Source organism: Camellia sinensis, chromosome 11, assembly GCF_055761805.1.
Source record: "Camellia sinensis isolate YWXY chromosome 11, ASM5576180v1, whole genome shotgun sequence".
Lineage (NCBI taxonomy): Eukaryota > Viridiplantae > Streptophyta > Magnoliopsida > Ericales > Theaceae > Camellia > Camellia sinensis.
The window spans coordinates 150,023,089-150,035,240 of NC_138971.1; the positions used below are offsets into that span (position 1 = coordinate 150,023,089).

The 12,152-nt window shown below is 36.6% G+C and overlaps 1 protein-coding gene across 1 annotated transcript; it reads right to left on the bottom strand.

The window, feature by feature from the left end:
- Positions 1 to 328: 328 nt before the first annotated feature.
- LOC114302560 (uncharacterized) lies at positions 329 to 5,919 on the bottom strand. Its single transcript, XM_082895546.1, has 5 exons — positions 5,634 to 5,919; positions 4,959 to 5,543; positions 2,296 to 2,706; positions 1,084 to 2,172; positions 329 to 720 (listed from the first exon to the last, which is right to left on the bottom strand). Exons 1-5 carry the CDS (start codon positions 5,917 to 5,919, stop codon positions 329 to 331), a joined length of 2,763 nt encoding a protein of 920 aa, XP_082751672.1.
- Between the last annotated feature and the right edge of the window lie 6,233 nt (positions 5,920 to 12,152).

Here is a 12,152-nt window from a genome sequence, read left to right on the forward strand (position 1 = left end):
TTTAGCTTGTATGGCATCAGTATTTTGTTTTGAGCCAAGCTTTCTTATGTACAATAGAGCTACTTGAGAGCATAAACCAAAAAACGAAACTATGACAAAACTAGATAGAGAAGGCATATATATAAACATATAGAAACCTTAACTAGTTACAAATATTTGACGACAATGCCACAAGTACAACCACTATCATGCCTTTTCTAGCTTAACAATTACAGATTCAGAAAAGAAAAGAGGGGGGGGGGAGAAGAAAAGTGGGGGAAAGATAATTCTAGAACATCAAAATAACCTATAGATGCGGCTTTAGTTAAGAATCATTTCTTCTTCCATCCTAATGCCTTTGTCCCCTAACCCCAAGAAATACATTTCTAATCATGTGTAGTTCCTTGAGAACGTCTTTCACACTCATTCTTTCACTCGGCATTTCAGCAGAACATGAAACTCCAATTTGAAAGATTAGTACTAGGCAAGCCTCTAGTTTAGAAATGTTGGTTGTACTACTTTTCATGCTCCTACTTGGCTCCTCTTCCATTTCCAATATGATTTGGGGATCAACGATTTGCATTACTTGCTCCGAAAAACACATTTTTACATAGCTATGGAGGTCTACATTACTTGTAAACATGTTACTAGTTGGTCCTTTTCCTGTGAACATTTCTAGTAGTAACACTCCATAACTGTACATATCACCTTGCGTTGATACCTCCTTACCCATACCATACTCTGCAATATGAAATAGTGAAAAAAAATGCCCAACATTAAATTTTGCCATGATTGTTGAACTAGTAAGTTGTATTTCTTTTGCTGGAAAAAAAAAAAAAAAGTTCGACATTTCAAAAGATAAAATTATCTCAAGGGTTAAAATCTATGTTCAAATATGATAGGGGTAAGACAATGATTGATTTAATTTGTTGTGGTAGCTACACAAAAAATAAGGCAAAGTCAATGAAAGTCATCTCTAGAACATGGCTTAATTTTTATATAATCTCGTAATTGGTTTCCAGTTCACTGCAAGATAATAATATAATGTAACTAAATAATATTTGTTTTTTATCAATTTCAACATAAGAAGCAATAAACAATTACCTGGGGCAACATAGCCAATTGTTACTCTAATCCCAATTGAACTTGATTGCTGATGAATAGAAATTCCATTGGTAGCTGAAAAAATCTTTATCAAGCCAAAATCACTAACATGGGCACACAAATCACCGTCAAGAAGAATATTACTTGGCTTTACATCACAATGAATAAAACCCATTTCACAATGATGGTGAAGATAATCCAATGCACATGCCACATCAATGGCAATGTTTAGCCTTTGAACAAAGTTCAAGTTCTTAGGTTCATGTTGCTCTAAAAGACTTGGGTGTAACCAATTTTCTAAGCTCCCATTTTCCATGAACTCGAAGACCAAATCCTTGAAGTCGTTGCCTTTAAAATCAATGCTTGAGCAAATTGTAATTATCTTGACAAGATTTTGATGACGAATGTTCTTCAACGCTTCACATTCTGTAACAAAACTCTTGTTTGCTCCATGTTCGTGTAGTTTGAGCACCTTCACAGCAACAATTTGTTCATTGGAGTTGAGAATCCCTTTATAAACAAAACCATATCCTCCCTCACCAATTAAGTTGGATGGAGAGAACCCATTTGTTGCTTGAAAAAGTTCTCCAAAAGATAGTTGTAAATATTGGTTTTGCAAAGGTGAGGCTAATTTGACTTGTTGTCTTGACCTTTTGTTCCAGTAAATAATAGCTAAAATGCACAATGATAATAGAACAATAGTGAGAGTAACTTTTAGAACTATTACTCTATGGTTGAAAGGTTGTTTCCTTTCATTTAAGACTTGCATTGGGCATGCAGGCAAATGCAATAGTTTAATTCCTCCGCATAGCTTACTATTTCCAACAACTGAAAAGGCACTAATGTTTGTGAAAACTCCTCCATTTGGAACTTCACCATCAAACCTATTGTAGAAAAGATTGAGATATTGAAAGAATCGAAACTCCCCGAGAAACCTTGGAATCTGTCCAGACAAGTTGTTCCTAGAAACATCTAGTTCTTGAATACCTTTCAATTGTCTGAAGGTCGTCGAAATTGTACCTTTGAAAAGGTTACCATCGATGTAGAGGAATTCTAAAACTTCACAATTGCCGAGAGCGGCAGGGATTTCTCCAAATAGTTTATTTTTTTATACAAATAGTCCACCCAAATTTTTCAAGTTACCCACTTCTTGTGGTCATAGTCCTGTTAAGTAGTTTTGACTCAAGTATAGATAAATGAGGGAAGACAGACCAAAGATTTGATAAGGTATTGTTCCTGTGAGATGATTGTAATCAAGATAAATTTGTTGTAGATTGGTACAATTGCCTAAAGAAATAGGAATGCTTCCTTCAACCATATTTGTTGATAGGTCAAGTGCACCAAGCCTACTTAGGTTTCTAATAGTCGATGGAATCTCTTCAGAAATGTTATTGTTGTGAAGCAAGAGCTTTTCCAACATGGAGAGTTTTCCAATGGAATTTGGTATACTACCTGTAAGCAAATTCTGATCTAGAAAGAGGTATTGCAAATTTACAAGGTTCCCAATACCAAGAGGTATGTTTCCAGATATATAGTTGTCTTCTAGAGTAAACCAAGTGATCTTGGTGGAGAGATTTGCAATAGAATGGGGCAACAAACCTTTAAAATGATTCATAGCCAAATCTAGTATTCATAGAGGGGAACAATTGAATAAAGAAGTGAGGAAGCTCATTAATTCATTGCCTTGGTTTGTATAGCGATCCCGGTTGTCCCTTTACTGTTCTGTTGTATTCCGGACTCGGTTCCGTGAAGTTGGTAGTGGTATCTATCTTGTTGTCGTCCTTTAATTCCACTTGATTGAGTTGGGATGTTTTGAGCAGGGTTGTTACAGGTTGGTTAGGCCTTGGTTTCAATTCCTTGTTGTTCAGTTTTTAGGCGATCCGCTCGAGCGGATCCTCTTGCGCTCGAGCGGGGATTGCACACCTCCAGTATTTCGTGTTCCTGCAAAACTTCTGCAGATGTGATTTTTACGCTCGAGCGGGTTTGTTTACGCTCGAGCGGCTTTGGTGGCGCTCGAGCGGGTAGTACCTTCTGGGTATAGGTTCTGGTAGGGGGAAATCTACGCTCAAGCAGACTGGTTTTCGCACTCGAGCGGAAGTGCTTTATTCTTGTGTCTTGGCGCTAGAGCGGGCCTTATTGTGCTCGAGCGTGTTCAGATTTTTGTTCTTGGCGCTCGAGCGTTGTGTTCTCCGCTCGAGCGGGTCATACGTATATGAGTTATCCGCTGGGTGATTTTAAATCACTTTTTGCTTTTCTTTCTCTCTCCTACTTTTTCTAAAAACCATTTTTGAGAGCCTCTCTCTCTAGAAACTCCCTTCTCTCTAGGGTTTGATCTAGTTAGAGTGTCCTCCTTCTCTTCGGCCTTTGTAAAAGTTGTGTTGATCGTCGAGGGCGTCGTTTTGATCCGAGAATCTTGGTCTTTGGAGCACTTTGGTTTTGGTCACTTCTCCATCCGAGCTCTAACTTCGAGGTAGGGATATCCTACTCCTCTTTATGAGTTTTGTCTTTAAATTTTTGCATTTTGATATGTTGGGGGTTGTTGGGTAATTTTGAGAGAGTTTGGGCCTTTGTGTAATTTTACAAAAGTTGGGGTTTTTATTTATATAAAACCTAAATGCATGTTTGGCATGGGAAGGTGAAATTAATGTTGAAACATTAATGAAAATAAAACCTAAGGGTTGTAATGTTAATTATGGAAAATGCCCTAATTACATTGATTGATTAATTTGCATAATTAATTATGAGAAATGAGGAATTGATTTGGAAAGATATGGGATTAAATGGTGTAGTTGGATTATTTATCGCTCACCTAGTTGAAATGTTGATTATGTATCCACTGTTGCATTTATTTTCTGTATAGAAATAACTGCTTTGGGCTATCGGTGGAGGATAGTCTTGATTGTTGTAGACAATGCATGATGATTAGGCAAACTGAAACTAATTACTGGAATGTGTCATTGAGTATGACGGTTGAAAGAATACATTAAATTTATGTGTTGTGTGATAATGCGTATAATTATTGTTTATATGCATTGTGTTGTGCTGGAGGAGATAGGGGATGTACTCCACGGTTTAGGGGAAGATAGGGGATGGACCTCTAAACCGGATGTTGTTGGGAGGAGATAGGGGATGGACTCCATAGATAGAGCTCATATGCTTATCTAGTAATGTGTTGACAGAGCTCATATGCTTGTCATTGGAAGTGTGATAGTGCTCTTATGCATATCTATGGAAGTGATGATATAGCTTGTAAGCTTATCTGTTGATGTGTTGATATAGCTAGTACGCTTATCTAATATGAATTGGGAAGGAGTTTAATATGGGTTATTGTCTCATATGAGTTGTTTGGCCAGGTTCTGAGCCATGGTTATAAATTGAGAATTGAAAAGAATTGGAAAATGGATTGTAACATGGACTTGTATGTCATGAAACTGTAAAATGTGATAAGGGAAAGTATCAGTGTTGGCCATCTATCAACTGCTAATCTTTTAGTCATTGTTCATATTTGGTTTAGTGTATTTCTACTAGGCTGTGGCTCACCCTATATGGGAATATCATTTTCAGGTACAGGTAGCTTGCCACCTCCAAGGACGTAGCTTGGGAGGCTAGAGGCGGGCAGATTTTTGTTGTTTAGTTTCTTTGATGTATTACATGTATATTCAAGCCAAGGGCTTAATGTGTAAATGAGTTAGCACTCTTTTGTTGTAACCAAGTGTTAACTTGGAAAGCTGTAAGCCCTTAGGACATTTGCTTTTGTCGTTAGCATGTAATACTTTTTGGTAATGAAACTCTGATGAATAGAAGAAAGTGGAGCTTTTATATATCAATGCATGTCTATATTGATGGGTTTAATGTTATTTTTTTGAGGGCGTTACAGTTTGTTCCAACTAAATTGTCAGAAGCAGCTAAAAGTTCTAAAGCATCAAGTGTTCCCAAACTTTTAGGCATGAACCCAGTAAAAAAATTGATGCCAAAATCAATTTGCACAAGTCTCGTAGCATTGGCTATTGACGATGGAATTTGGCCATAGAATTGATTGGAGTCAACATAAAATCCTAGTAAATTTGGAAGTGTCAAGCCTAAATCTGGTGGTAGAATTCCGTGCAATTGGTTGACATTGACAGAGAAGAAATAGATTGATGAGATATTGTAAAGAGAAGTAGGAACCATACCGGACAAATTGTTTCTTGATAGCTGGAGATACTCTAACTTCGAAAGCTGCCCAAGTTGGGTGGGAATGCTTTCCTCTAGATTATTGAACACTAGAGAAAGCACACATAGATTGGAAAGGTTCCTAATTGAAAGTGGGATTGCTCCAGTGAGATGATTGGCTGCAAGAATCAAGTTGGAGAGATTGGACAAAGAACCCAGCTCTGTAGGAATTTTACCTCCTAGATTGTTACCACCCATATGGATAACTCTCAAGTTCAAACACTGAGTCAAATTGATTGGAAATTTACCTTGGAAAGAGTTATTCAAAAGCAGAAACTACTATAGAAGAAACAACTTGCCAATTTCCGGTGGAATTTCGCCATGAAAACTATTGTTACCAAGATCAATTCTCCTGAGAAAGGTGAGGTTCCCAATGTGAGGAGATAGAGAACCCACCAATGCGAGAGATGACAGGTTTAGGACTGTCACACGTTGATGTCGACGACCGCATAAGACTCCTTGCCAATTGCAAAAGTGAATTGAATGATTCCATGAGCTTAAGGCACCCAGTGGATCTCCTGTTATCAAATGCTTGATTGCAAGCAGAGCCTGATGATCTGTCTCGTTGGTGAGAACTAAACTGAGGTTGCCTTTGGCAGTGGTAATCAGTTCAAGAGAGTTCATGAAAAAGAAAATGAAACAAAGACAACTGAGAAAAGTTTAATTTGTTTGCTCCATTAATAGATTATTGTGATGAGAAATGGAGCTGATCAACTTGTATACATTAATGGGGAGCCAAATATATGTATTTATATAGCCAAAGGTTTGGGACTTTTTTTTTTGTGCTGGGGGGGGGGGGGTTTAAGGTTTGGGACTTTTTTTTTTGTTGTTGTTTTTGTGGGGGGAATTCAAAATTTATAAATTTGTCTCAATTTGATCCAATTAATTTTAATTTTTAGTTTTTTATTTATGAAAAGTATGTACATAATTATCATGTGTTATGCTTTTATAGGAAAATTATAAATTATTCAACTTAGTGAGTTAACCTACACAAACTCAGTGACTATTTTCTTTCTAAAACCCTAACTGACATTATCAATTAGACCAAATTGACACCAAATTTAAGATTAAATGTCAAAATTGGGCTAATTAAAATGATAAAGACCAAAATAATACAAAGGTCAAAATGTAGCGATTACTAATGTAATTTGTCTTTCTTTTTTTTTTTTCTTTTGTGTTCGTAGTTTATTGTGTTATTTTATTATTAAGGAGTCATCACCTAAAAGTAAAAAATTTAACCCCAATAGCAAATAGTTACATCGTACACATCAATTAATTTTTTTTTCTCACAACTATTTATTTAATTAAAAAAGTCTTTTCTAAACACATCTTTTTTCACCTCATAAAAAAGTCTAAAAAATTAAATCCACTAAAAAGACTAAGTTCTCAAACGAGTTCTAAGAATATCTAAACTACTCTTACTTGTTGGCAAATGAATGGAGGAAATTCACATCTACTCTATCGAGTTGAACTTGCACCGGAATAAAAATATTATTTATTTCGTAATATAATTTTTATATGGGACTTAACAAAAAAATTATGTATTTGGAATAAGTAACCCAAAAATATAGTACATATAAAGTGCAGATTCAAACTTAAAAACTAAGTATGGTGTAAAAGAAACATCCCAACTCATCTCTTTATGCTCTACATGTTTTATTTAAAACTGATTTTTTCTTGCTTTTTGAGAAATAAAATTACTAATTAAGTTTTTGTATTCAAGGTTTTTTAGCACATTCATTTTCAATATTCAAATATTTTTAGTCCCATCTTAGGTGAAAAATCTAGAAATTGTGATTATGTATCAATTTTAAGCAGTATATAACAATCCCAATCAAACAATCAAGACAAATCGACACAACGATTTTACGTGGAAAAACCACAATTGGACACCTCCAATTGTGATAAAAAAAAAACCACCGGCAACAGCCACAAAACAATCCACTAAGAAGATATAAAGGAATTACACAGGTATACTCTCAATTACCTAGCGAATCCACGCTCGAATTGAACCAACCTCTATGTGCCTCTTCTAACCCCGTCTTTACCTCGGAATTGTCTTGACGATTAGCCACTCCGGAATCCACCATAGCTTCAGGCTCGAATTCTTCAGAATCCACCGAAGAACAACTCTCTCTTTTGTGTAGAACAAACAAATAATCCTTTGATGTATTCTCTTTAAACCATGAGTTGAATACTCAATCAAAACATCAAAGAAAACTAGCAAAATATCCCCATATATAAACCTTAGAATCCAAGAAGAAGATCTGGAGAAGTTAGTAAAGTTTTGGGAGAAAACCAACTTCTTATAGAAATCCAAAGTAATCCTAGCTTTGGAAGAAAACCAAATCCTTATAGAAATCCGGATTTTGAAGCTCGCTCGAGCGAAGCTTCTCTCGCTCGAGTGAGAACCTTAACTCACGTGATTTCCACTAGTGCCTTCGCTCGAGCCACAAACCCTTCACTCGAGCGACCAATGAGCTCTTTCAGGTTTTTGTATAGACGCACTCCTTCGCTCGAGCGAGCAAGGGCGAATAGGCAACTTTGAATGCAATTTTGAATTTTGCTTCGGGCGCGAGCTGACCGAGCAGCTCGACCCCTGTCATAATCAGTGAAGTGGCAATCTTGAAAGCATTAACATCACAAACTTCTCTGCAACACTCGATTCGGGTTGGATTCGCATCTAATAAACTCATAGCCTCACTGAAATAAAAGTGCGAAAACAAATACAATTGAAAGGAGTTTTGTCAAACGGGGTTGCCAAGAATAAAAACCTAACATTAGGTAAGACTTTCTCAATTTTGGTTTTAAAACATTTCTTTATGCAAATCATCTAGTGCCAATGTAAATAACAGTCTAATATTTTTATATAATTTGATACATTAATTATAATCTTTTTAACGGATTTATAATTATTTCCATTAAGCCAATTATCAATATTATATATATAAATAGTGAAAGCCTAGGGTGTGCACTCCCTTAGTGGTGCATACTATATGCACCCTATCACAATTGGCATAATTTTATCACAAAATGTTGTAATATCAATTACAAAATGTGTAATCTCATCACAAATTAACGTATCAAAATGTCCAAAATTTGTAAATCTTGTAACAAAAGTTTGTGGTTTTGTTACAACATTTTTTGTTATGTTAATTTGTGACAAGGTTAGATATTTTGTAATTGATGTTATGAAATTTTGTAATAAAATTACATCAATTTATGATAGGGTGCGTATGATATGTACTCCTGAAGATGTGTACACCAAAGGATTTTCCATGTATATACCAAACATTTACAAGTCTTCGTGAACATCACCACTTCAGATGCGTCTCACTTAAAGTTTGTGAGTATTTTGATAGGTTTCTATCTATAATTGTTCCAATCTTAACATTTGCTTAACTATAATGATAATTGTTCGGTCAATTTAAGCATATGAATCATTAAAATCTAAAATAAATTTGGCCTTTATATTTAATTTTTAAGAAACTTAATCCAATGGTAATTTTTTCAGTTGTGGTAAGTGTTGCATCAACACGATTCCCAGTGTCAGGAAAGGCTAAAGTACATGGATTAGGATTATTTGCAATAGTTTTTGTTGTGATAATTCTAACCACTTCATATTTAGGGTAAATTATTTATAAGTCCTATTTTATGCAACATATAATCCTGTAAAAAAACTTATGTTCCTGTAAGTCTTGTGGGTTTCTTGTTGACACATTTACCCCCAATATTATTATTTAATAACCTAATTAATGGCAATACTATATAGGAAATCTAATATTACCATCGATTATGATCATATATATATGGTTGAGAATTTCAATTTTAAAATTGATGTTCCATATATGAGAAATCTAATTTTACCATAAATTGTGATCATATTTATGTGATTGGGACTTTGACTGTGGTGTGGTGTATAATGGTATTGTTGCCACCCCCATTTTATCTTTGTTCATTGAAATGTGTACAAGTTAAGGGATTTTCAAGCTGCTGTGTTTGTTGTCCTTGACAACGTTAATGTCTTAACCCAGGTAAATGTGAACACAGTGGCAGTTTACATCAACTTGATTTGTTGAGAAACATAAATGGAATGTGATGGATTCACATGTTAGTGGTTGTTGCGTCAAGTTTACTGGTATAGCGACCCCGGTCTTTTCCCATTTGATTATTGTATCCGGACTTAGGTTCCGTAGATTCTGTCATTGTATAATTGTTGTTGTTGTTGTCCCTTATTTTCTCATTTGGAATTATAGGATGTGTTGGGCAGGTTTGTTTCAGGTTGGTTGGGTTTAGAAACCAAGTGTTGCTGTCCAGAATTTTGGATCTTCGCTCGAGCGAAGAGTTTGTCGCTCGAGCGAGATGTTGTTTTTGGTTCTTCGCTCGAGCCGGGGTTTGGTAGCTCGAGCGAGAGTTTGCGTCTGGTTTGGACCTGTAGCTTTGCATTCTTGGCTCGAGCGAGCTTTTCTTTGCTCGAGCGAGTTAGTTCATTCTTCGCTCGAGCGATAGTTCCTTCGCTCGAACGTGTGTCTGGTTACAGACCTGAGGGTTTGAGTTCTTCGCTCGATCGAGTTTTCTTTCGCTCGAGCGAGCTTTTGGGTTGTTGGCTCGAGCAAGGCTTCCTTGGCTCGAGTGTAGCTTCTCTGTGTCTGGTCGCTCGAGCGACCAAGTCTTCGCTCGAGCGAGCCTGTTCAGTTTATATACGCAGCAGCGGGTTTTGATCAGTCTTTTTCATCTTCTTTTTGATTCCAAACCCTAGGTCCGACTTCTCTCTCTCCCTACTCACCTTCTTTCTTAGGTTTGATCTATTTAGAGTGGGTTTCTACCCTAGTTGCTTTATTAAAAAGATAGAGGGAGTCGAGGGCTTTCATTTAATCTGAACATTTGGCGATTTGGAGCACATTGGTATTTGGGCACTCATCTCTGTCTTCACCATTTGGGTTGTTTTCTTCGAGGTAGGGATTTCCTACTCCATTTTATAAGTTTTGTTCTAAGTTTTGGTATTTTGATAAGTTGGGGTTACTTTGATAATTTTGGGGAAAACCCTAGTTGTTTAAATTAATTAATTAATTTAAGGAGATTGGGGAATTTGGTTAAACTCATGAAATTGGGAAATTTATTGCTTAAATGGTGTAGTTGGATAATGTAAATCACTCGCCCATTGAATTGTTGATATATTTATTTCCAGTCTAGAAATAACTGTTTTGGGCTATCGGTGGAGGATAGTCGTGATTGTTGTAGACATTGCATGTGGATTAGGAATAACTGAAACTAATCACATTGGTTAAGTCATTAATTTTGACTATTGCATTGATACAGAAAATACGTGTATTGATTGAGCATTGCATTTGCATACATTGTTTTGTGTGGGAGGAGATAGGCGATGTACTCCACGGTTTAGGGGAAGATAGGGGATGGACCTCTAAACCGGATTTTGTTTGGGAGGAGATAGGGGATGGACTCCATTAGCATCACTTTTATGTGTGCTTATTTATATAGAAGTGTTTTTATTGATACAGCACCAAAATGTGTGTCAATATGGAAGTATGAAGTGTTTTGATTTGAGCTTGAGTCGCATTTGTTTGTTGATAATGGAAGAATGTGAATATGATATATATATAATTCACTGTTGTAAGTTTGGCCAGGTTCTGAGCCATGTTGATAAAGTTGGAAAGTAAAACGTGTCTTAGACAATAGTGTCATGAGACTGTAAAATGAAGTAATTGATTATCTTGGTTAACCATCTGTTGAATGCTATTGCTTTATTCATTGCTTATATGTGGTTTAGTATATTTCTACTAGGCTGTGGCTCACCCTTTATGGGAACATCATTTTCAGGTTCAGGTGATAAACTACCTCCAAGGACTTAGTTTGGGAGGGTTTGGCTTCTGGATTTGAAGAAGACTATCTTTAGTTAATTGTCTTTATTTATTAGTACATGTAAACATTCAAGCCTAGGGCTTTTCTTGTATTGAGTTAGAACTCATATTTTTGTATCCAAGTGTTGGCTTGGAAGGATGTAAGCCTGTAGGGCATTTTATTCGATGTTACATGTAATGCGTTTATTTAGGCATACTCTGATAAGTGCATTAATAAATTGTTTTCTTTAAAGAATGCATGTCAATGATATATATATAATGGGTTATTTTGAGGGCGTGACAACTTGGTATCAGAGCGTACCGGGTTTGAATACTTTGGGTACGTGGGAAGTGATTAGTATCATATTGGGTTCGTCTTGTTTGATAGAGACTTAGTGTAATGTTATATGCTTATGTGATAACATGTTTATGTGATTATGTGGGTATGGAATGTAGTTTCTAGGATTTTGATTGGACCCTTGAGTTTCTAGTAGTCTTGTTGGAAAGGCACTTGATCACTGCTGCTTCCAACCGGAACTATAGTAACGCATTGGGACTATCATTATCCAGGAATGAAATTCGTAGGTGCTTATGTGATTATGTGCTTACGTGGAATGAATTATTGTTGTCCAATGCATTAGGACGCGAGTGTTTAGCTTCGGCACATTTATTAATGTACTAATGTCTTTGTTTCCTTTATTAGGATGTCAGGACGAGGACGCGGTAGGCGTGGTAGGCCGGGTAGGCAGGAGGTGCCTGTGCCAGAGGAGATTCCGGCAGTTCAGGAGGGAATTGGCCAGGCCAATGTGGCCGAGCCAGTAGGCCAGCAGGCTATGGGCGCTCTAGCCCGAGAGATAGCAGGGGCATTCAGGGAGTCAGTAGGCATTCTCAGATCTGAGAATCAAGCTCAGGTTGTTGTTGCGGATGCAGGACCTTCCTTTCTGAAGAGGGAGTTCTTCCGGTCTAATCCGGATGAATTTGTGGGTGATCCTAAAGAGC